At 39.7% G+C, this 26,778-nt stretch overlaps 1 protein-coding gene across 6 annotated transcripts in view; it reads left to right on the top strand.

Moving 5' to 3' along the window:
• Positions 1–26,778, top strand: part of Cp110 (Centriolar coiled coil protein 110kDa) — a 446,477-nt gene that overhangs the window by 291,501 nt on the left and 128,198 nt on the right. For all 6 annotated transcript variants that reach the window (XM_067142187.2, XM_067142186.2, XM_068226427.1 and 3 more), the window contains one exon: positions 11,148–11,195. In XM_067142187.2, the coding sequence (XP_066998288.2) occupies positions 11,148–11,195 (48 nt within the window). The remainder of the gene's footprint in view (positions 1–11,147; positions 11,196–26,778) is intronic.

Here is a 26,778-nt window from a genome sequence, read left to right as displayed (position 1 = left end):
TATTACACAACATTTTAACTACCTACTGGCACCCTACTCATGTTCAGTGGATGAGCAGAATTACAAAGTCAGTGTCATGTCTACAGTTAATTTACACTGGACCGTTCCCAGATTCTTGCTAACAATGATGCACCTTATTACAGCAATACATTATTGCGTCGTCTTGAAGGCTACTTGGTTCTGAGGAATAACTACATTCATAAGCATGCGCAGTGGAGGGGTATGTGGTTATTTCTTAACCATCCTCAAACCCAAGTTGTTAGTTCATTCACCAGGCAGGTACAAGAGGAAACTGGAATACATGCTTATTGAAATAACATTGACAAGATTTAGTGAAGGACCGTGTTTGTTATCGTTCTTACTATCAGAAAGGCTGTCTTGAATTGTGGTAGGTTCTGGCTGTTTTGTATGGCTGGTTTACCTTTGTATATCTTATAGTATTTTGAGCCTAAATGGTTTTTGTCGTGGAAGCGTCTTTGCTGTACTGCAATGATTTGGAAGTTGAATTTGTCTTGGGTGTCTGTGAGTTGTTTGGTTAGCCTGTTTCCAATAGGGTGTTTTTGTTGTTTGCATCTATGAACTTCTATGAAATACACACACACACACACACACTTCTATTCAACCATGAATGACCACACTCACTAATTGCTGTCTATTTACAAGTCTCTAACCTTTTCATACAGCAGGTAGTCTGGCTCATTTGTATTACTTGGGAGATGGTAATCTGGTTGACAGGTCTTTGACTTTCACTCATAAGTACAGTCAATCTGCACACTAGCTACAGATGGACAAATACAAAAAAGGCTTCTGACCCCCCCCACAAAACACAATGACCGTTCCTTGGTTTGACTCCAGAAAAACTCCAGTAACTCTCACATTCAAACATAGTGAACTACAAAACACTGACAACTGAACAGTACTAGCCAGCACTACAGTACTACTCAGAGCTATGAGAGTTAACACTACTCCAGTACTACTCAGCACAGCTGCCCCACACTTTTGACTCCACGATGGTCTAAAATCCACAGTAGTACACACACAGTACTTCAAGGCAGTACTCTGCTCCGTACGCGACTGTCTTCTGCCATAGGTGGGGCACAGACAACATACAGCACTAATTGCTGTCGTCAATCTTCAATCTCTTACTCCATGTCAGTACATGTACAGTAATCCATTCAGTACTCCAAGGCAGTACATACACAATACTCCAATGTGACGCTTGACACTCGGACACAACAACAACAACAACAACAACAACAACAACAACAACAACAACAACTAATTCAGACTCTGTGGGACAGTGGCAACAGCCAGCAAGTTCAACGATTGAACTCCAGCACACACTCGCTGTTTGTGTCTAGCCTTCTTTTTATATCCAAGTGGTAAGATACTGGAATATACGGGACTCGACTAGAGACAAAACATTCTCGTTGCAACTTCCAGAAAGTGTATGGGGAAACCAGGTGAAGAGGATCATACAGGGAAAGGCTGGGAGTTCCCAGTTGACTCACTAGTTCCTTCCAGGAAATATCAAAGGGGGCTATGACAAGCTTGGCATGTAACGTTATTATCATCATCAAGAATCAAAACAAAATGTACTGCAGTGTTTCAATATGGGTTTTTTAAATGTTCACATAGTTTAAATAATGCTATGAATATCATTCTATAAACTAGTGTGACTCAATCAGATTTCACCCTCGCGGAGGAAGTGTATATGTTATCGAAAGGATTGCTCTTTTTTTTTTTTTTCATGTTGTTTACAATTGAGAAACACTAAGATAGTCTTGGGGTGTATAACTTTTCCCTAATAATTTTACATCACACCAACTCAGGCAGGTCTCATGGCAGTGATGTGATAGTACACGGCTAGAACTGGGAAGGAAGTGATCATGTGGCCTTAATTAAATTTCAGCCTAGGCATTTGCCTAGTGTGAAAAATGGGAAACTGCAGAAAAATGCAGGAAAAAATGTTAGTGTTGGACTGTAGAAGTATTGTAATGAAAGGAATAGAATTAAGAAATTTAATAGATAAATACGTATCAGATATTGTAATAGCAGTTAAATCATGGCTGAGAAATGATATAATGGATGCAGAAATTTTATCATGGAACTGGAGGCATCAGTTTTTGAAAATGAGACAAAGTCTCTCATAGTGCATTGGCACTGCCGGTGGCTCCAAGTAGCCTACGCAGTGGCCTCCACAGTATGCACTAGCCATGCGTCTTTGCGGGTGTGCTTTTTACCAACTGATGAGCCCAACTTAGCATACTGGGGCGAAACACTGGCAACCAGGAGTGAGTTAGCTGGAAAATTTGTAATGTCCAATAAAAGACCAGCTATATTGGTATTATAAATTTACTCATTCGGAACAAATATTTCAGGTTCCCTATGGGAATCAGCATCTTTATTAACTGGAGTGTTCATCATAGAGATAGGGTAGGAATGGTAGGAGGGGGAGTATTCATTCTGGTGAAAGAAGAATTTGTAAGCTACAAAAAAAGTTAAAGATGACAAACATGAAATTCTAGGTGTAAGGCTCATCTCTAAAGATAGTAGGCAACTTATGATTCTTTGGAGTGTACAGACCGGGAAAAGGTATTGCTGACGCTGATTCAGAATTATTTGATAAGATAATCGGCTATGCGGGAAACTGTATGGAAAGGAACGTGATTGTAGCGGGTGATCTCAGTTTACCAAATCAAATGTCAATTGGGAAGGTAATGTGAATGACAGGAAGCATGACCAACAAATGGCAGGTGCAGGTTATAAAGCAATAGAGTTAGAAATGGCTGTGGAAGTAAGCAGAAATTGAAGGAACTTAATAGGAAATTGAATCTAGCAAAGATGTCAACTAAGGATAACATGATGGCAAGCATAATTGGCAGTCATATATATTTTAGTGAAAAATGGAAGCGTATGTAAAGGTACTTTAAGGCAGAAACAGGTTATAAGAAGGACAATCCAGGAATAATTAATGAACAAGGGGAGTGTGTATGCGAGGATCTTCAAAAGGCAGAAGTATTTAGTCAGCAGTATGTTAAGGTTGTTGGTTACAAGGATAATGTCCAGATAGAGGAGGTGACTAATACTAAAGAAGTATTCAAATTTACATAAGATAACAATGATATTTACAGTAAGGTACAAAAGTTGAAAACTAGAAAAACAGCTGGAATTGATAACATTTCTGGGAATATACTAAAGACAATGGGTTGGGATACAGTACCATATCTGAAGTACTTATTTGATTATTGTTTGCATGAAGGAGCTATACCAAATGAGTGAAGAGTTGCTGTAGTAGCCCCTGTGTATAAAGGAAAGGGTGATAGACATAAAGCAGAAAATTACAGGGCAGTCAGTTTGACATGCATTGCATGTAAGCTTTGGGAAAGCATTCTTTCCGCTTAAGTGCGGCCATTATCCAGTATTCGGGAGATAGTAGGTTCGAACCCCACTGTCGGCAGCCCTGAAGATGGTTTTCCGTGGTTTCCCATTTTCACACCAGGCAAATGCTGGGGCTGTACCTTAATTAAGGCCACAGCCGCTTCCTTCCCACTCCTAGCCCTTCCCTGTCCCATCGTCGCCATAAGACCTATCTGTGTCGGTGCGACGTAAAGCAAGGAGCAAACAAAAGGCATTCTTTCTGATTATATTAGACATGTTTGGAAAATTAATAACTGGTTTGATAGAAGGCAGTTCAGGTTTATGCAGCCAGTCCCTGCCATGAATGCTGTGAAAAAGTTGCTCATAGTGTCGGTTGGTGTATGCATTTCAGTGGGCTTGGCATACTGATATGTAATAGCAAATCTGGCGTGGTGAGGAAAGCAACGGGAAACTACCTCACTCCTCATTTACCTAGTACGCCTCTTCAGTGATGCCTAGGCCATCTATGACAGCTGATGGCAGAGCTGTTGAGGATCCCACCAGCGTTAGCTCTGACGGACTGAACATACGTACATAGTTCGGGTTTATGAAAGGTTATTCCACTGAAGCTCAACTTGTAGATTCCAGCAAGATATAGCAGATATGGACTGTATTGCGATTCACCTGTCTAGGGTGGATCAAGGGAGACTACTGGCAAAAATGAATGCAATTGGACTAGACAAAAGACTAACTGAATGGGTGGCTATATTTCTAGAAAATAGAACTCATAGACTTAGAGTAGGTGAAGCTTTATCTGACCCTGTAATAATTAAGAGGAAATTCCTCAAGGCATTATTATTGGACCTTTATGTTTTCTTATATATATAAATGATGAGTAAAGAACTGGAATCAGAGATAAGGCTTTTTGCAGATGATGTTATTCTCTATAGAGTAATAAATAAGTTACAGGATTGTGAGCAACTGCAAAATGACCTTGATAACGTTGTGAGATGGACAGTAGGCAATGGTATGATGATGTTGTTGTTTGAGTCATCAGTCCATAGACTGGTTTGAAGCAGCTGTCCTTGCCACCCTATCCTGTGCTAACCTTTTCATTTCTACGTAACTACTGCATCCTACATCTGTTCTAATCTGCTTGTAATATTGATACCTTGGTCTACCTCTACTGTTCTTACCACCTACACTTTCTTCAAAAATCAACTGTACAAGTCCTGGGTGTCTTAAGATGTGTCCTAGCATTCTATCCCTTCTTCTTGACAAATTTAGCCAAATCGATCTCCTCTCCCCAATTCGATTCAGTATCTCTTCATCCGTGATTCGATCTATCCATCTCACCTTCCGCATTCTTCTGTAACACCACATTTCAAAAGCTTCTATTCTCTTTCTTTCTTTCGTCCATGTTTCCCTTCCATACAATGCCACGCTTCAGATGAAAGTCTTCAAAAACATCTTTCTAATTCCGATATCAATGTTTGAAGTGAGCAAATTTCTTTTCTTAAGAAAGCTCTTCCTTTCTTGTGCTAATCTGCATTTTATGTCCTCCTTACTTCTGCCATCGTTAGTTGTTTTATTACCCAAGTAACAATATTCATCTACTTCCTTTAAGACTTCGTTTCCTAATCTAATATTTCCTGCATCACCTGCCTTCATTCGACTGCACTCCATTAATTTTGTTTTGGACTTATTTATTTTCATCTTGTACTCCTCACCCAAGACTTCGTCCATACCATTCAGCAACTTCTCGAGATCTTCTGCAGTCTCAGATAGAATATTGCCGGGCTGAGTGGCTCAGACGGTTAAGGCGCTGGCCTTCTTACCCCAACTTGGCAGGTTCGATCCTGGCTCAGTCCGGTGGTATTTGAAGGTGCTCAAATACGTCAGCCTCGTGTCGGTAGATTTACTGGCACGTAAAATAACTCCTGCAGGACTAAATTCCGGCACCTCGGCGTCTCCGAAAACTGTAAAAGAGTAGTTAGTGGGACGTAAAACAAATAACATTAATCAGATAGAATAACAATATCATCAGCAAATCTCAAGGTTTTGATTTCCTGTCCTTGTATTGTGATTCCCTTTTCAAATTCTTCTTTGATTTCCTTCACTGCCTGTTCTATGTTAACATTGAAGAGGAGTGGGGACAAACTGCAGCCTTGCCTCACTTCTTTCTGGATTGCTGCTTATCACTGCAGACTGATTTTTATACAGATTGTAGATAATTCTTCATTCTCGGTATCTGATCCCAATCACCTTCAGAATCTTAAATAGCTTGGTCCAATCAACATTATTGAATGCCTTTTCTAGATCTACGAATGCCATGTACGTGGGCTTGTCCTTCTTGATTCGATCCTCTAAGATCAGACGTAAAGTCAGGGTTGCTTCACGTGTTCCTACATTTCTTCTGAAGCCAAATTGATCTTCTCCCAACTCAGCTTCAACTTGTTTTTCCATTCTACTGTAAATAATACGTGTTAAAATTTTGCAGGCATGAGATACTAAACTAATAGTGCGGTAGTTTTCACACCTGTCAGCACCGGCTTTCTTGGGAATAGGTATAACGACATTCTGTCGGAAATCGGATGGGACATCTCCTGTCTCATACATCTTACACACTAATTGGAATAACCTTGCCATGCTGCTTTCTCCTAAGGCAGTCAGTAATTCAGAAGGAATGTCTTCAATTCCAGGTGCCTTGTTCCTATTTAGGTCTCTCACAGATCTGTCAAACTCTGACCTCAACATTGGGTCTCCCATTTCATCAGCATCAACAGCCTCTTCTTGTTCCAGAACCAAATTATCTGCATCTTTACCTTGATACAACTGTTGGATATGTTCTTGCCATCTTTCTGCTTTGTCTTATTTCCCTAGAATTGGCTTTCCATCTGAGCTCTTAATATTCATACAGCTAGATTTCCTTTCAATAAAGGTTTCCTTGATTTTCCTGTACCGAGCTCGATAGCTGCAGTCGCTTAAGTGTGGCCAGTGTCCAGTATTCGGGAGACAGTAGGTTCGAACCCCACTGTCGACAGCCCTGAAGATGGTTTTCCGTGGTTTCCCATTTTCACACCAGGCAAATGCTGGGGCTGTACCGTAATTAAGGCCACGGCCGCTTCCATCCCACTCCTAGCCCTTTCCTGTCCCATCGTCGTCATAAGACCTATCTGTTAGTGCGACGTAAAACAACTTGCAAAAAAAAAAAATTTCCTGTATGCAGCGCCTACCTTTCCCAGGACCATACAACCTTCACATCCTTGCACTTCTCCTTTAGCCATTCTTCCTTAGCTACCTTGCACTTTCTATCCACTTGATTCTTTAATCGCCTGTATTCTTTTCTGCCCTCTTAATTTTTTGTATTCTTGTATTTTCGTCGTTCATCAATCAGGTCTACAGTAGTATCTCCTGAGTTATCCACTGATTCTTAGATGATCTTTTCATCCTTCCTAACAGGTCTTCAGCAGGCCTACTGACTTCATTTTTCACAGCTATCCACTCTTCCTCTATTGTGTTTCCTTCAGCCTTTTCATTTAGCCCTTGTGCCACATTTTCCTTGAAACAATCCCTCATACTCTTTTCTTTCAACTTGTCTAGATCCCATCTTTTTGCATTCTTTTCTTTATTCAATTTCTTAAACTTCAGATGGCATTTCATGACCAACAAGTTGTGGTCAGAGTCCACATCTGCTTCTGGAAAAGTTTTGCAATCCAACACCTGGTTTCTGAATCTCTGCCTAATCATAATGAAGTCTATTTGATACCTTCCAGTGTCTCCAAGTCTCGTCCTTGTATACAGCCATCGTTTGTGGTGTTTGAACCAAGTATTGGCAAGGACTAAATTATGATCAGTGCAGAATTCAACCAGCCAAGTTCCTCTTTCGTTCCTTTGTCCCAATCCGAATTCTCCTACTGTATTACCTTCTCCTCCTTGGCCTACCACTGCATTCCAGTCTCCCATCACAATTAGATTCTCGTCACCTTTTACATATTGTATTAAATATTCTAACTCTTCATATATTCTTTCGATTTCCTCATCATCTGCTGAACTAGTAGGCATATAGACCTGCACTATTGTGGTGGGCATTGGTTTGGTGTCTATCTTGACGACAATAATTCTTTCGCTATGCTGGTCATAGTAGCTTACCCGCTGCCCTATTTTCTTATTCATTATTAAACCAACTCTTGCATTTCCCCTGTTTGATTTCGTGTTGATAATTCGGTAGTCGCCTGACCAAAAATCCTGTTCTTCCTGCCAACGTACGTCACTTATACCAACTACATCTAACTTTAGTCTAATCCATCTCCCTTTTCAGATTCTCTAACCTACCACAATGATTCAAACTTCTAACATTACATGCTCTGACTCGCAGAATGTCAGTATCCAACTTCCTGATGATCGCCCCCTCTCGTGTAGTCCCCACCCGGAGATCCAAATGGGGGACTAGTTTACCTCCGTATTATTTTACCCGGGAGGAAGCCATCATCAGTACATCATTCATACAGAGAGAGCTGCATGTCCTTGGGAGTTAGTTACGGCTGTAGTTTCCCGTTGCTTTCAGCCGTGTAGCAGTATCAACACAGCTAAGCCATGTTGAGTATTATTACAAGGCCATATCAGTCAATCATCTAGACTGCCGCCCTTGCAACTTCCGAAAGGCTGCTACCCCCCTTTCGATGATGATATACGGGGTTAAAAGTCTGGTTGTGAGTTTCACAAAATAATAGGAAAAGTGCGCAGATAGGTCTTATGGCGACGATGGGATAGGAAGGGCCTAGGAATGGGAAGGAAGCGGCCATGACCTTAATTAAGGTATAGCCCCAGCATTTACCTGGTGTGAATATGGGAAACCACGGAAAACCATCTTCAGGGCTGCCGACAGTGAGGTTCGAACATACTATCTCCTGGATGCAAGCTCACAGCCGCGTGCCTCTAACGACACGGCAACTTGCCCGGTGAAAGTTCCTTTTGGGGATCATTGTAAGTACCTAGGTGTTAATATAAGGAATGATGTTCATTGGGGTAATCACATAAATATGATTGTAAATAAAGTGTACAGATCTCTGCACATGGTTATGAGGGTATTTAGGGGTTGTAGTAAGGATGTAAAGGAGAGGGCATATAAGTCTCTGGTAAGACCCCAACTAGAGTATGGTTCCAGTGTATGGGACCCTCACCAGGATTACTTGATACATGAACTGGAAAATATCCAAAGAAAAGCAGTTCGATTTGTTCTGGGTGTTTTCCGACAAAATAGTAGCATTACAAAAATGTTGCAAAGTTTGGGTTTAGGAAGACTTGGGAGAAAGGAGACGAGCTGCTCGACTAAGTGGTATGTTATAGGTCATTATCCTCAGGGTTATGATTTCCTCTGCCTGGACTTCGATTCCCTTTCCAAATTCCTCTCTTGATTTCCTTCATCACCTGTTCTATGTAAATATTGAAAAGGAGATTGGACAAACTGCAGCCTTGCCTCACTCCTTTCTGGATTGCTGCCTCTTTTTCAAAGCCCTCAATTCTTATCACTGCAGACTGATTTTTGTATAGATTATAAATAATTCTCCTTTCTTGCTATCTGATCCTTATCACCTTCACAATCTCAAACAGCTTGATCCAATCTACAATATCAAATGCCTTTTCTAGATCTACAAAAACCATGTGCGTGGGCTTGTCTTTCTTAACACGGTCCTCTAAGATCAGATGTAAAGTTAGGATTGCTTCACGTGATCCCACATTTCTTCTGTCTTTTCACTCATCTGTAAATAATACGTGTTAAAATTTAGCAGGCGTGAGATACTAAACAAATGATGCGGTAGTTTTCACACTTGTCAGCACCGGCTTTCTTGGGAATAGGTATAACAACATTCTGCTGAAAATTGGAGGGCACTTCTCCTGTATCATATATCATACACACTAAATGGAATAACCTCCATGCTGGTTTCTCCTAAGGCAGTCGTAATTCTGAGGATATGGCATCAATTCCCTGGGCCTTGTTCCTACTTAGGTCTCTCAAAGCTCTGTTGAATTCTGACCTCAAAATTGGGTCTCCCATGTCATTGGCATCAATAGCCTCTTCTTGTTCCAGAACCCTATCATCTACTTCTTTACCTTCATACAATTGTTGGATATATTTCTGCCATCTTTCTGACTTGTCTTCTTTCCCTAGAAGTGGTTTTCCATCTGACCTTTTAGTATTCATACACCTAGATTTCCTTTCTCCAAAAGTTTCCTGTATGCCGCATCTACCTTTCCTAGACCATACAACCTTCATCATCTTTGCACTTTTCTTTCAGCCATTAATTGCTAACACATATCTTAAAAATGTTCTCCAATCCATAAAATATACATCAACCCCCATCATGACTGATCCTGCCTACCGCACATGCCCCTTCCTTCCTTCACAACCTCTTACCACACAACCTGGTGCCTGGTGGGCACATTCCTTAACCTGTCAGCTGTGGGCAGTAGATGACAGAACCTTTCTGGTCAGCATTTTAGGCTGAAATATACGAGGGTTGAGTCATAAGTCATGGCAACTATTTTTTTTCTCGCGAACTGGAGACAACATGGAAAATCTAAGATATGCACTCATGCTGCAGGAAGTCGTTCACAGAATTCTCGTCTCACTCTCCCAACAGATTTGTGCTTTAAAAATACACAGCGCAATATACATACCTGGGATTAGTACTTCTATAGGAGGAACATCGTGGTTCTCCTTTACCAGTGATTAGTACTATTACGAAGGGTTGGTGACCTGGATTTTGGACCTCTTTGGACAACAAGCATCATGTCAGAAAATAAGGCATTGTTCATCACTTAATTCAGAAGCCATGAAATGCACTAAACAAATCAATTTACTACTGTAATATCTCCTTCTCCTCCTTCTCATAATGTCTCTTCCTTTTTGGAAGTTTTTGCGCCCACTTGAATACACAGGATGCTATTTCATTACTCTCTCTCTCCAAGATATTCATTCGAAACCATGCAATGGTTCTGATCTACTGTAATATCAACAATTGTCAGGTTGAATATGCAGTTTATGTAATATGATACTTTTATTGGTTTATATATAATAAATGAAATTGTTTGTACTGAGGTTTGTGAATTTGCATGTTTAAAAAAACCTGCTAAATAGTAATATTTTAAGTTTTTTATTTCCACATCTACCCAACTGTTCCACATGAATTACCGGGTGAGTTGGCCGTGCGCATAGAGGCGCGCGGCTGTGAGCTTGCATCCGGGAGATAGTAGGTTCGAATCCCACTATCCACAGCCCTGAAGATGGTTTTCCATGGTTTCCCATTTTCACACCAGGCAAATGCTGGGGCTGTACCTTAATTAAGGCCACGGCTGCTTCTTTCCAACTCCTAGGCCTTTCCTATCCCATCGTCGCCATAAGACCTATCTGTGTCGGTGCGACGTAAAGCCCCTAGCAAAAAAAAAAAAATTCCACATGAATTTACCGTGGGCATTAATACTTTGTTGACTAAGCGCGTATAACAGCTTTCTTCTGTATAGTTAATTTCATGCCTCTGCCCTTATTGTTACGTCTTACCAGAAAAAAGTCTGTAAGTACTTTCCCAATGTCAAGTGAAATCTTTGATAAATGAAACCATAAAATTGAACAATAAAGAAAAGAGTCTCAAAATTAACAATTCAATGTTATATACAGAAGTAATGAATAGTGATGGAATAAATATTTCCACCACTGTATGGTAGCATATCTTTGTTTCATTCATGCATGACCTAATGTCATTTGTAAATTGTCTTTTATGTTGCAGCGAGATGTCTTCAGCTATCGGCAACACCAGAGACATCCACCTGTTCAGGTGAGTTAATGTTCTAATAGGATGTGTTCAGTGTTGTATGGAAAAATTGCTGCTGGCATGATTTTGGCTTTTTTTAATAGATATTATATTTTTTGAGAACAAGACATCAAATGCTGTTTCCTAGCAAGAAGCTTCTGAAATTATGATTATACGTTGCTAAAATTTCCTGGGAGGTAAAGATTATTTAGTTCGAGTGCAGTAATTGAGAATCTTATTGTTGATAATACTATTGTTTTTACGTCCCACTGGATTCTTTTATGGTTTCCGGGGATGCCGAAGTGCCAAAATTTTGTCCCGTGGAAGTTTTTTTTACGTGCCAGTAAATCTACCAACGTATTTGAGCACCTTCTAATACAATTCGACTGAGCTAGCATCAAACCTGCCAATTTGGACTAAGAAAGCCAGCTCCATAACCGTCTGAGCTATTCAGCCCGGCGAATCTAAATTGAAATAGAGACAGTAAGATATGCGATTCCATCCTATGAACTAGGAGTTACCGAGCTCGATAGCTGCACTCGCTTAAGTGCGGCCAGTGTCCAGTATTCGGGAGATAGTAGGTTCGAACCCCACTGTCGGCAACCCTGAAAATGGTTTTCCGTGGTTTCCCATTTTCACACCAGGCAAATGCGGGGCTGTACCTTAATTAAGGCCACGGCCGCTTCCTCCCCACTCCTAGCCCTTCCCTATCCCATCGTCGCCATAAGACCTATCTGTGTCGGTGCGACGCTAAGCAAAATAGCAAAAAAAAAAGAACTAGGAGTTCTGTTTATATCAGTAACTGTGGAAGCGCCATATTGTGACCTTTTGTGACATTTTGCTGTGTAATGTGTAGGCTAGTCAACTGGTAGAGACAGTATCAGTTACCCAAATGATCCATGATGTAACTACTACAACAATGATTACAGTAGAACCTCTGTTATACGGACCCCCTGTGGGTGGGGGAAACAGATGAAGAATACACCCATGGTATCCCCTGCCTTTCGTAAAAGGTAGCTAAAAAGGGTGACCAAGGGATGATGTATCTTAAACCATGTGATTTACCTGAGATCAGTACCATCACGCGAGGAACAGAATGGGTCGAATTAACATGCAGTTGTACCACTATGCTAGGAACACCATGGGTCTGTGGTTGGTATCATCGTGGGTGGGTCACTATGGGTTTACAGTACCCGTGATTAGTACCACTGCATGTGGAACACCATGGGTTTATGTTGCCTATGGTTAGTACCACTATGTGAGGATCATCACGGTTCTGAGCAGCTCCGTGATTAGTGCCACTATGTGAGGAACACCATGGGCCTGCATTACCTATGAGTGGTGCCATTATGTGAGGAACACCATAGGTCTGTGTTACCTGTGAGTAGTACATTACCTGCGATTAGTACCACTATATGAGGAACACCATGAGTCTACGTTATGTGTGATTAGTACTGCTACTTAAAGAACACCATGGGTCTGTGTTGCCTGTGGGTGGTACCATAATGTGTGATATACCGTGGGCCTACATTGCCTATGATTAGTACCACTATGTGAGCAACACCATGAGTATACATGATCTGTGATTAGTTCCACTATGTGAGGAACGCCACGAGAATACTGGCACCCGTGATTAGTCCCAGTATGTGAGGAACACCATGGATCTGCGTTGCTTGTGAGTAGTACCCTTATGTGAAAAACACCATGGGTCCATCTTACCTAGGAGTGGTGCCATTATGTGTGACATACCATAGGTCTATATTACAGTTGATTAGTACCACCATGCGAGGAACACCATCAGTCTATGTTACCTGTGATTAGTACTATTATGAGGAGTTGGTGACCTGGTTTTTGGACCCCTTTGGACAACAAGCATCATCTCAGAAAATAAGGCATTGTGAATTAGATCCACTGATTGTGTCAGATTCATGGTAACTTTTTCATCACCATTCGTTTTAGATTCTAGTCAGTGGATACATTTTGAAGTTTTAATTATCATTTCATTTCATTGCACCTCATACCATTAGGGGCCGATGACCTAGCATTTAGGCCCCTTTAAACAACAAACATATCGTCAGCTGTTATACGGAACACTTTAATTCAAACACTGTTTAATCTAAAGAACTGAAAATAAATATTATATTGAATTGACGGAACATTACTTGTTATGTTTATGTTATGTTACGACAAAGGGGATGAGTAACGGAATGCTCGGACTCCAACCTTGACTGCCTCCTTCCCTTCTCTGTTGTCAACTCAGTTTGTGATATGACGAATCAAAGCCTTCTGACGTTCTGCTAATGAAACAGTGGTGTGACGTAGTAGCTAGAAAATGGTGTGAAAAGAAAAAAAAAAGAAAATACAAGACTTTTTCAAAAATATAGTGCAATTTGTACAGTATAAGAATATGCACTATGGAACATGGTTTGTTCCAAACATGTACAGTAGATTGGATTTATTAAAATGCTTTGTTAGAATTATATATGTATTGTCTTCATTTAGGTACTTTAATCTAAAACGTCAAGAAATGTTTCATAACTATAAAAATGATATTGTAATTACATTATCCAAAACCACCTTTCCACCCTTTACTCTGGTTAACAGAGGTTCTACTGTAATTCCTTGGATTCTTAAACTTCCCAAGTTTTGACGAGAACTATCACTAGTCAACAACTCGGATTAAAATAGCAGTTTTAGTAATTGATGTGTGCTGAATATGAATCTGACTTCATGAAAGTTCCATCATGTTAACATTTGCTCAGGAACTTAATCCTGCATTCAGTGAAATGTATAAAAACATGTTAAAACCCTAACTCAAAGTCTACAGATGTGATCAATAGCAGGAAATGAAGTATGTACAACCTTTACTATCTTTTGAGACAAGACATTAGCATTCTAGCAGTTAATGTTGCTTCTGAAAACTTTTTGTGAGGTACTAATCTTTTTTTTCAGCAGTGTCATATTGGATTGGAAACACCATTTGTGTGAAAGGTCTCCTAACAGTTTTGTTACATTAGTGGACATTTTACTTGTAAATAACAACATTGATAAGAGCCTCCGTGGCTCAGACGGCAGCGCGTCGGCCACTCACCGCTGGAAACCGTGGTTCAAATCCCAGTCATTCCATGTGGGATTTATGCTGGACAAAGCAGAGGCGGGACAGGTTTTTCTCCTGGTACTCCGGTTTTCCCTGTCATCATTCATTCCAGCAACACTCTCCATTCTCATTTCGTAGCATCTATTATTCATTAATATATCACTTTGGGAGTGGCGACCCCATCATAATAATAGCCTATATATGATTCATTCATTACATCCCTGACCCGGTCACTGACTGGAAAACAGGTTGTAGATTTTCATTTCATTTTCAACAACATTGATAAATTACAAATAAGTAAAGGATATTACAAACCATATGAGGAAAGTTTAAAGATCCAAGCTCTCCGGTAATCAGAACAAGGCTATTCTTATTATTAACTTACAAATGCTGCCTTTAATTTTTATTTTGCTCTCTTTTACCTGCTGACACTTAATTACTGTGTACCTAGGTGTGTAGTAATTTACTGTAATATAATACTGATAGACTCTTATGCTCAGGTACAAAATCTAACAGGAATGAAATCGGTGACTTACCATGGAAGCAGTCATAGATCAAGTACTATTGCTAACATCCTAAATTGAAGCAGGATTCAGAAATGGCTCAAGACTTCAGCCACATTCATTGATCTCGCAGTCTGGAGGGAAAGATTAATTTACAATCTCCACTGAATCTTGCCCTGTAGAACCATTGCTCAGGACACCAATAACATGCTCAGTGACAGACCATTCTCGGTGTATATGCAGCTCAGATGAGCATGGAAAGAAAGCTCAAAAACAACTTACCTCAAGGTTAGTTCTTTCTCCTCTGTTGTTTAATTTGTACATTTCTGACCTCCCAGAAACCTCAAGAAAATTCTGTTATTATGATGATATAACACTAGCCATTCAACATCAGGATTTCAGAGAAACAGAGAACATGCTACAGAGACACCTGGTTTTACTAGAACCCCTACCAAAATAGAGGTGTCGTGCTTCCATCTGAACAACCATCAAACTTATATTACTGTAAATTTGGCATCGAGATCTGCAACATAATTGGTATCCAATATATTTAGGCATTTCTCTAGATTGCACACTTTCCTTTAAGCATCATCTCCGAACCTGTCTAAAAACCTTTTGCAACATTTGCAACCTTTTGCAACAACAACATCCTTAAAAAATTGGCTTAAGTTGGGGAACATCTGCAATTACTTTACGCTCTCCTGTTTTGGAACTGGTTTTCTCTTGTGCTGAGTACTGTGTACCAATTTGGCTGAATAGTCCTTACACATGGGTCATCGACACTCAGCTAAATGCTAGTATGCATTTAATATCTGGCACCACCCAATCCACTTGCTTTACTGGCTCCCATTTCTGTCAGGTATACCAGGTGTATGCATAAGTCTTTTCCGGTTTCACTAAGAGATGGTGCCAACGAACAGTACGCAGCGCATGAATTTGACACATACATCAGTTTGTTCGTCTGACATTAACCTACCAACACACACAAGTTGAGTCCGCTGAACACTAGCATCTGTGTTGTATCGTTCAGTGATCAGGTCGACGTTTGTGCCTGAAAAAGAACATTTGCGGCACGCATTGCTTTTCGTATTTAATCAAAAGAAAAAAGGCTGTGGAAAGTCATAGTTTGCGGGTAGAAACATATGGTGAACATGCTGCATCGATTAGAACATGTGAGACATGGTTTTGACAAAATAAACGTGGTGATTTCAATGTGAAAAACAATGCGCACTCTGGTAGACCACAAAAGTGCGAAGACGAGCAATTGCAAGCATTACTGGATGATGACTCAACTCAAACTCAACAGCAATTGACACAAGCATTAAATGTGTCACAAGAAACAATCACCAGACGTTTACGAGCAATGGGGAAGATCAGTAAACTTGGTAAATGGGTCCCACACAATTTGATTGAATGGCAAATGGTAAATCGCCAACTCTTAAAGCCCGGTGAAACAGTTAATGCACAACGCTATCGCCAACAAATTATTCATTTAAACCACGCGTTGATCAAAAGACGACCGGAATGGGCCCGAAGACACTTGGATAGGACATTCTACCACACCCACCGTACTACCCGTACTTAGCGCCATCTGATTATTACCTCTTCACATCAATGGAGCACGCGCTCGCAGAGCAGCACTTCAGCAATTTCGAGGAAGCTGGAAAATGGCTCGACGAATGGTTTGCCGCAAAAGACCAGCAGTTTTTCTGGCATGGTATTCATAACTTACCTGAAAGATGGGCAAAGCATGTAGAAACCGATGGCCAATATTTTTAATAAACAAAAAATGAATTTCCCTTGAAAATTATGTTTTCTTTACTGCAAAAACCAGCAGAAACTTATCCATACACCTGGCAATGCCACCTGATTTAAGAATAACAAATGCTCTAATTAGAGAGTACAAGAAGATCTGCACAAACTCTCAACTACCAGTTTTAGAAGACCTTCCCACTCTTGAACTGCAGAGGTTCAAGTCATGTCACTCACCCTTACATGATGGTGCCAACCTTGCCCCTTTGGAAGAATAGGGAGATTGCTGCTGGACAGCCACCATAGACTTCTCTCTTCACATCTTTTCTGGTGAGCACCTTCCCAGCAGACATAATCTGTTGTGTAAGATGTGGACCACACTGAATCGAGTGAGGACAAAGCATGGAAGATGTAAGGACTCCCTTTAGAGATGGAATTATACTTCAATGGCAGAATGTGAATTTGGTGCCACACAGCAAACCATATTGTGAGTGCAAGTTGCGATGCTGTCCAGATAGTTGGAGTGACTTTATGGAACCAAAATCTGAAGCTCAACATTGTATCAAGGGACTGGACATTCAAGTTTGATATGATGCCATAAGATTCATGTTTCTTGTTTATGTACATATGCATATATTTATAGATATATGTGTAACGTATTGCATACGCTAAATAAATAAATCCATGTATAGTTTTTACAAAATGTTTAGATTAAGATCAGTATTAATATATTTACAATCACTTCTCTGCTGTAAATACTGGTTTTCAAGGCAAATAAATGAAGTTGTGTGTGCCATCACTTTACTCTTTGCATCAGTCGGTACTGATTTCGTTAGTGGATGATGACTTTTCCTTGCGTCACTAGGTATGGCTGTGGTACCTGAATGAAACTTCTTTTGCCATCACAATACATACTTTCTTCTCGGTTATTGATTATTTAGATTCATATTTTTGCACCCACCTTTGTAGAATTATCTAGAGATAATGAATATATGAAATTTAGTTTCCTTCTGTCCTTTTGATTATCAGTATGTGGACAGTGTCTTGAAGTAACAGTTCTCCTTACAGTTGAAGTATTAAAGCTGTTTTTTGTAGTCAAAGGATTTTACCCGCTGATTTGTTGTGAATAGACTGGGTACTTGTCCGGAAACCAAATTTGGGCACCCATGAACCTACTACGCTGGCGTAGCAGGGGGAGAGGTGATACAACCACATGGCGCGTCCCATATGGCGGATAGGGGGTTCCTAACTGGCTTGCCGGCAGACGTAAGGGAAATAAAATACCTCTCGCGGACCAAACACACAACCCCCTGTGGGTGGGGGGATACAGCTGAAGAATACACCCACGGTATCCCCTTACTGTCGTAAGAGGCGACTAAAAGGGGCGACCAAGGGATGATTATATTAGAACCATGAAACTACTTATGGTTAGTACCACCACGGGCCGCTTTTACTTGCACGTAGTACCACTATGTTAGGTACCAAATAGGTTTCTGATTAGTAGCACGCAGGAGCACCATGCGGTCAGCGCCCCACTTAGATTGCACTGTCGGCTTTTACAGTACCTGTGATTACTACCACTATATGAGTGACACCATGGTTCTGGCTTGCCTATGATTAGTGTAGCATTGGTTTAAGACAACACGTAAACAATAATAATAATGATAAATAGAACTAATAATAATACAGTAGAGTCTCGATTATCCGACCTAAACGGGACCTGGAGTACGTCGGATCACCGAAAATGTCGGATAATACAGAATAACTTTGAAAATGAACTAAAACGAACACGAAGGCTATACTATTACTATGTTTTACGGTGCTCTATTTATTGACTTACCAATTCAATTGTACAGTAGATGCAGTACTGAACGAAAACATTCCAAATGTCTTACGAAAAGAAACTTGTCAACAATGTCTGCTTGCCTGCTGATTCACGTTTTCTTGGTGCAAAATCCCGCCACCGAAGATAATCCTTCACTGTGAGTCATCGTTTTCTCCTTTTGTTCTGCGATGCCTCTTTCTTCTTCTTCTTCTTCTTCTTCTTCTTCTTCGCCTTCTTCTCCTTTTCTTCTTCTTCTTCTTCTTCTTCTTCTTCTTCTTCTTTAGCATTCACAAAACCAATAAAATCAGGGTCAGTTAGTTCAAACAGCTGATCTTGTGCACACCACTTACTCACATCTTGAGTCGTAGCATCCTCACAGCCAGGAATGCAATTCAGTAAGGGAACAATTTTTTTTTTTCATGTCTTCTTGTACCACCTCCTCTCGATGTTCATCCTCACTCAACAATATGTTCCAAGACTTTCTAATGTCATTGTTCCAACTTCTTCCCATGACTGTGCTATCCAGTATCCAGTCTTTTATGTTTCGTTTTAACTTTTTCTCTATCAGGAATGAAAGGAGTTTCCGCCGATATTTCCTCTTCAGTGTTTCCAGCACACCTTGGTCCATTGGTGGCATAATGACGTCACGTTAGGAGGGAAGAACAGGAACATTAACAGAAATGTTTTTAAATGTCCTAGGCTTCTTTGATTTGCCTATCATAAGCAAATTTGTTTTTAAGTTCCCAGTAATATTACTACAGGCAAGAACAGTAACTCTTTCCTTACTACGCTTGTAGCCAGGTGCAGACATCTTGGCTTGGGCTGCGAGAGTTTTGATGGCAGCATCTTGAAATTCAGCCCAGTCTCATCACAATTAAAAATGTGACCACCGGTTCATCTTACAGCAAGATTTATTTCTTGAAATTCCCTTTTAAATTTCGCAACCTCATCGGATTTAGCTGACAAGTTTTCTACACAGATATTAAGCTGCCTAATGCCGGACCGTTTTTCTCACTGATCGAGCCACCCAGCACTGGCAGTAAAATTAGGGTCCTCTTTATTAAACTCCTTCTGGAAATACAAAGCCATTTGTTGCAGAATGGGTCCAGATATTGACAGGCCTTTTCCCGATTTTGAGTGAACCAAAGAAATAGTGTTTCACTTAATTTTTTGTACTCACATTTTTCATTGTTTTTCTATTTTTCAGTGCATCACTCATTGCTCTGGTAGAGCACCACCTTTCAATATCTTCCCTCTTATGTTTCCAGTCTCCCACTATAACACGTCCAACACCATAATCTGAAGCCATTTTTGAACTGTTTCTGCTTTGTCCAGTCTCTTTAACCCACTCAACTTGTCTTTCACAGGAACAATCACTTTCTTCCCTTTACTCGCCATACTCACCGAGGAGATGAAAACTATAACATCCGCACCAATGACTCGCTGCACCTGTCCTTGATAAAAACCTGGTCCTACCGCATGACCCGCATGACTGCCAGTGCTTGTCCCACGGTCGCATCCTCCACATCGGGTGTCCCAGAAATGCCTCCACCTAAAGTTTAAATTCAGCTTATCAATGTCGGATAACACGGAATGTCGGATAAGCGAAGGTCGGTTGAGCGAGACTCTACTGTAATAAATAAAAATAATGACATAAAAGGTGAATCAAGAAATAGTTGTAAATAATATAGACACTTAATAATAATGAATAAAGAAATAGTACAATGATGCAGAGGTGGTGAATTCACATCAGTGCATGGAAACGTGACAGATAACTATCAATACTCAAAATTAAATCAAATACAAGGGAACACTTACAGGCCTAAAAATGACAACTAAGAGAGGAGAGTGGAAGGTGCTGGAAGCCCTATGAGGTCCATGGGAATGTATGACGTTATGGGGGAGAAAAGACTTACAATAATGAACCCAACAGACAAATAATTATTGAGAAAATGAACATACAATTATAAATGAACAAATAAATGAACTGTGGATTAACTTATACTTGAGCCACAAAGCAAAAGATGTGTAAGGGAAACAATTAAGCTCCTTCGGTCACGAACAAACTTTGGCATAGAGATTCATATTAACATTAAATTTACGGAATGAAAGGAAGCAACCTCGAAAGAATCAAAAGTGTAATTACGTCATTCAAGAAAGAGTGTTATAGTTACTTACAATTACAACTAGAGTTAGAAAAGAAGGTCTGCCTCCGAAAACAATACGTTCCGGACTTGCATAATAGCTAAGTCATACAAATGCTCTATTTTGGAAAGTGTGGAAAACTAGAGGAAACTCCGGCACATAAGATGAAATTCTACATAATTACTGAAGTTACATTAAGTGGGAATAGTCCGAAACACAAGAATGCATTTAAATAACATAAGCCAATAACATAAGGCAATAACATAGCGCTTACCTTTGCCTTCTGAAGACCCATTGCGGGATGGACGCAAAATGCATTTACGAACAGAAAAACACTCGAAAAAAAATGACGAAAAATTACGAACCTTAACCTCAAAATTATTGCCGAAAATTTACGGAAACAAAAATTTCAAAAAAACAAAAGTGACTCCATGCTAAACTTGACCAAAACACACACCACAATTTACGTATCTGGAGGAAGAAAAAGAAGATTATGACACGAGAAACTTTTATAAGATTGAATTGAGCGCTCATAATCTCGGAGTAAGTCAAGCAATGATCTGTCTTCACCACCTACGCAATTCAGCTGTTCGGGAGATAACATTAGGTCATGCAGTGAAGTACAGCACTTAGCATAAATTAATGACATAGCCTAAAGCGACAAGTAATCCCACAGATGTTAAGATCAAAACACACGTATCGAAGAAAACTTGAAATAATCAAACATATTGAAATTTATCAAAGAAGACTTTCAGAATGCAAATACAGCACTCGAAATGTGCAAGGTTCTTAAACACTACTAAATGTGAAATGCGAAGATATCACTTTACTTCAAAACACATGGTCAAGCGAAACCTTGCCACATAAGAAACCTTATTAAAATTAACGAACCCAAAAAAAAACTTGTTACAAATAGTGACGCACCATTTCCTCCAACTGTTAATTACAAAATGAAACGCAGCAACACAAACGGCACAATGCCGCTCGAAAAACATGTGGTGCGTAAAACTCACGCAAGAATCATGAGAAATAAATAAATAGGGATTAAAGATACACACGTAACACTTACAACCTATATTCAAACTTAAGATTTAAAATTAATTTTAGAAACGTTAGCCGAGAATGATCATTGTAAATCTTAGCTCCTTTCATAACACACGTTCTGGTAACAATGTTACGTTGTTTCGAAAGTACACAAACATGAATTAATAAATATAATAGTGATAATAATAATGCGAAAGTAATCAAACAAAATACCTTTAAAAATCAAAAATGGTTATTAAAAATGATAACAATTTACCCCGATGGTAAAATTTAGGTTATTTAAACCTCTAGGTCTGAACATCTCACACTAAATTCCACTGTTCATGGCGAAACATTTAAATCATACAATACTGATGGAAAGAAAAAGGGAAGTAACATTATTCAGTCATAAGTATGTACGTGTAAGAAAGGAAAACTAACATATAAAATATATATATATATCCTAGTGCAGGGCACATTTAGGAGGCAACCCCCCTCAAAAACACTTCTGAGAAAGGGTGCCCGTCCTAAATGGGAATACACCAAGATGAAACGGGATAAATGAGACAGTCCCAAGGGGTAATTTACATTTTACGGTTACATCGAAAGGCGTTGAATATCTAATTTACAAAATCAAGAAACGAATTGGGAACTGTCTCTTAACACAACTCTGATATGACTTGCCGGAAGGCTAAGTTATTTTACTGAAATTTTGGCGATTGAAGGAAAGAAATGGGTAAGCTCCGGCAAAAGAAATTAAACAGAACACTACATTTGAAGATAACCAGAAAGATGAAAAACAACTAAGTGCTTACCTGTTGGAGGAGCCAAAAAGACCTGTCACCTGCAAAAGGCAACTTCTCCCTTCAGCGGTCACCGTTCGAAGACGCCTCGGAAGAGCTAGGCTCTAGCAAAGCGCTTCTCTCCGGAAATTAGGAAATCGTAAAACAACCAATGAGCGTCAGTTCTCTTTCCTTCACCCACCAATCACAATTAATTTTATAATGACCAATAGGGGCCCAGGAATAAAATCTGATAAAGTACATCGAGTAGCATCCAGAAACGTCAAAATTGATGCAATATTATGAAACCGGAAACATCCCATGCCGATCTGGTGCGTATACTACAGTATGTGTCAAAATTTTTCCATTTTACTTCAATTTTTCCCACGACAATGAAACAATCTTGAAGCCATATTAAAATCAACTAATTCCAAACTTCACACACTGAAAATATAAACCAACACAGAAAATATAAATAATTACCTGATATAAAATTCCCTAGTCTTACAATTTTAAATAATCACTACAATTAGTACCCACTATATGAGGAACACCACAGGATAGTACGAGTCCCTGTGGTTAGTACACTTATGTGATGAACACCATAGGTTTGCATTGCCTGTAAATGGCGCTGCAATGTGCGAAACACCATAGCTCTGTATTACATGTGCGAATTGTATTACCTGTGAGTAGTACCATAATGTGTGCAATACCGCGAGTCTATGCTGCTTTTGATTAGTGCCGCACCATGACAAGTACCATGGTTCTACTTTCCTAGTGATAAGTACCATTATGAGGGGCCGATGACTTGGATTTTGGACCCCTTCATCAATCAATCAATCAATCAATCAATCAATCAGTCAATCAGTCAGTCAATCAATACTGATCTGCATTTAGGGCAGTCGCCCAGGTGGCAGATTCCCTATCTGTTGCTTTCCTAGCCTTTTCCTAAATGATTTCAAAAAAATTGGAAATTTATTGAACGTCTCCCTTGGTAAGTTATTCCAATCCCTAACTCCCCTTCCTATAAATGAATATTTGCCCAAGTTTGTCTTCTTGAATTCCAACTTTATCTTCATATTGTGATCTTTCCTACTTTTATAAACGCCACTCAAACTTATTCGTCTACTAATGTCATTCCACGCCATCTCTCCGCTGACAGCTTGGAACATACCACTTAGTCGAGTAGCTCTTCTTCTTTCTCTCAATTCTTCCCAACCCAAACTTAGCAACATTTTTGTAACGCTACTCTTTTGTCAGAAATCACCCAGGACAAATCGAGCTGCTTTTCTTTGGATTTTTTCCAGTTCTTGAATCAGGTAATCCTGATGAGGGTCCCATACACTGGAACCATACTCTAGTTGGGGTCTTACCAGAGACTTATATGCCCTCTCCTTTACATCCTTACTACAACCCCTAAACACCATCATAACCATGTGCAGAGATCTGTACCCTTTATTTACAATCCCATTTATGTGATTACCCCAGTGAAGATCTTTCCTTATATTAACACCTAGATACTTACAATGATCCCCAAAAGGAACTTTCACCCCATCAACGTAGTAATTAAAACTGAGAGGACTTTTCCTATTTGTGAAACTCACAACCTGACTTTTAACCCCGTTTATCAACATACCATTGCCTGCTGTCAATCTCACAACATTTTCGAGGTCACGTTGCAGTTGCTCACAATCTTGTAACTTATTTATCACTCTATAGAGAATAACATCATCCGCAAAAGGCCTTACCTCCGATTCCACTCCTTTACTCATATCATTTATATATATAAGAAAACATAAAGGTCCGATAATACTGCCTTGAGGAATTCCCCTCTTAACTCATTGCGGACCGTGGATGCCGTAAGACGTTCAACCTTGCTCCTATGCTGCGGGCCGTGGACGGCATAAGACGTTTAATGTTCCGCGCGAAGCAATGCTGTTTATATTCGTCATCGATGGATTTTTACACCTTAGTCAGCGTTAGTGGTTGTAGTAGGAAGTTGGTTGACCTTTTTGAGATAACTCTCGCGTTGAGTGGGCTCATGTTTATCTTAGCTGTTTTAGCGAGAAAATCTCAGAACTTCCTTGCGCGTCAAGATAGTACTAGAGATTCCAATGCAGTGCGTGTCGTTCGTACCGAGTGTAGTATAATGGCTTATAAAACAAAGTTTCTTACGGAAGATTAATTATTAGATATTGTTCACAATGATTATTCTGGTGATGAACTTATTTGTGAAATAGACTCAGATATTGAAAATGAGAGTGACGAGGAAATTCCGATTCCCGAATCCGATAGGCCTATAGAGAAAAGTTAAGTGCCTGATACATATAATCCTAGTTATTGTCCATCCGTTCCACCATTTACAGGGATTTCATGTATAAACGTTCAAATAGAAAATAAGCAGGATATTTTGAGTTACGTGAGTATTTTCATGAATGACGAATTTTATCAGTATGCGTGTGTGCAGACCAATCTATACGCGAGTCAAGTGATAAGTGCGGTGCCCCGGCCTTTCACAGAGAATTCGACCATGCAATCGTGGAAACCGATTAGTCCAAAATCCTGATATAAAAATGTACTGGACCGAAGACCCTGTTTTTCAGACTCCGATATTTTGTAATACGATGTTCCAAATACGCTTCCTTCATATTCTTTCATTTCTTCACTTCGGTGACAGTAATCATTATGCCGAAAATACAGATAGGCTGTATAGAATTAGACGTATTTTGAAACCTGTGACACCAGATATCACACCCTAAATATTTACTAGAGGTAAGCACAAAATATCATTTTTCCAACATTTATAGTATAGGAGTAATTGTAAATTGTATTAAGTGATGCACGTCAAGAGGGCCGGGCATGAAAATGGCTGGTCCAGGCATTCAAGTGTCCCGCTCAGAAGCAGGTACTGAACGTGTTAATTATTACAGGGTCAGATAAAACTTCACCTACTCTATTTCTCTGAGATCTATTTTCTAGAAATATAGCAACCCATTCAGTAACTATTTTGTCTAGTCCAGTTGCACTCATTTTTGCCAGTAGTCTCCCATGATCCACCCTATCAAATGCTTTAGACAGGTCAATCGCGATACAGTCCATTTGACCTCCAGAATCCAAGATATCTGCTATATCTTGCTGGAATCCTACAAGTTGAGCTTCAGTAGAATAACCTTTCCTAAAACCGAATTGCCTTCTATCGAACCAGTTATTAATTTCACAAACATGTCTAATATAATCAGAAAGAATGCCTTCCCAAAGCTTACATACAATGCATGTCAAACTTACTGGCCTGTAATTTTCAGCTTTATGTCTATCACCCTTTCCTTTATACACAGGGGCTACAATAGCAACTCTCCATTAATCTGTTATAGCTCCTCCGACCAAACAATAATCAAATAAGTACTTCAGATATGGTACTATATCCCAACCCATTGTCTTTAGTATATCCCCAGAAATCTGATTAATTCCAGCTGCTTTTCTAGTTTTCAACTTTTGTAACTTATTGTAAATGTCAGTGTTATCGTATGTAAATTTTATTACTTCTTTGGCCTTAGTCTCCTCCTCTATCTCGACATTATCCTTATAACCAACAATCTTTACATACTGCTGACTGAATACTTCTGCCTTTTGAAGATCCTCACATACACACTCCCCTTGTTCATTAATTATTCCTGGAATGTCCTTCTTGGAACCTGTTTCTGCCTTAAAATACCTATACATTCCATTTTTCACTAAAATTTGTATGACTGCCAAATATGCTTGCCATCATGTTATCCTTAGCTGCCTTCTTTGCTAGGTTCAATTTTCTAGTTTCCTTCAGTTTCTCCTTACTTCCACAGCCATTTCTAAGTCTATTTCTTTCCAGTCTGCACCTCCTTCTTAGTCTCTTTATTTCTCTATTATAATAAGGTGGGTCAGTACCATTCCTTACCACCCTTCAAGGTACAAACCTGTTTTCGAATTTCTCAACAATTTTTATCGTTTTCCCCCGATCATAGTTACTTTTTAGAAACTGCCTCATGCCTGCTTTATCAGCCATATGGTAGTGCCTAATAGTCCTACTTTTAAGACCTTCCTTTCTATCACATTGATTTTTAACTACCACAAAAACAGCTACATGATCACTAATACCATCTATTACTTCAGTTTCCCTATAGAGCTCATCTGGTTTTATCAGCACCACATCCACTGCAAGCATCGTCGATTCAGTATTGTGGTTTAGAAGCAGTCCCTTGGTCGGTAATGCTATTGTTTTACTTCAGTTTCTGTGAATGTGAAGCACTGTAGGTTGTATCCACTGATTGTTTTAAATTCATATCCATCCATTCATTCTTCGTCCTCACGTTTTGAATTCTGGTCAGTGGAGGATTTTGGACTTTTAATTTGTCATTACATTTCGTCTCATTTCGTACCACTAGGGGGCAGTGACCTAGATGTTAGGCCCCTTTAAACAACAAGCATCATCATCATCATCATCATC

The sequence above is a fragment of the Anabrus simplex genome, chromosome 2 (genome assembly GCF_040414725.1).
Source record: "Anabrus simplex isolate iqAnaSimp1 chromosome 2, ASM4041472v1, whole genome shotgun sequence".
NCBI lineage: Eukaryota > Metazoa > Arthropoda > Insecta > Orthoptera > Tettigoniidae > Anabrus > Anabrus simplex.
The sequence above is the reverse complement of the archived record's forward strand: the minus strand, read 5'-3'. Positions and strand labels throughout refer to the sequence as shown.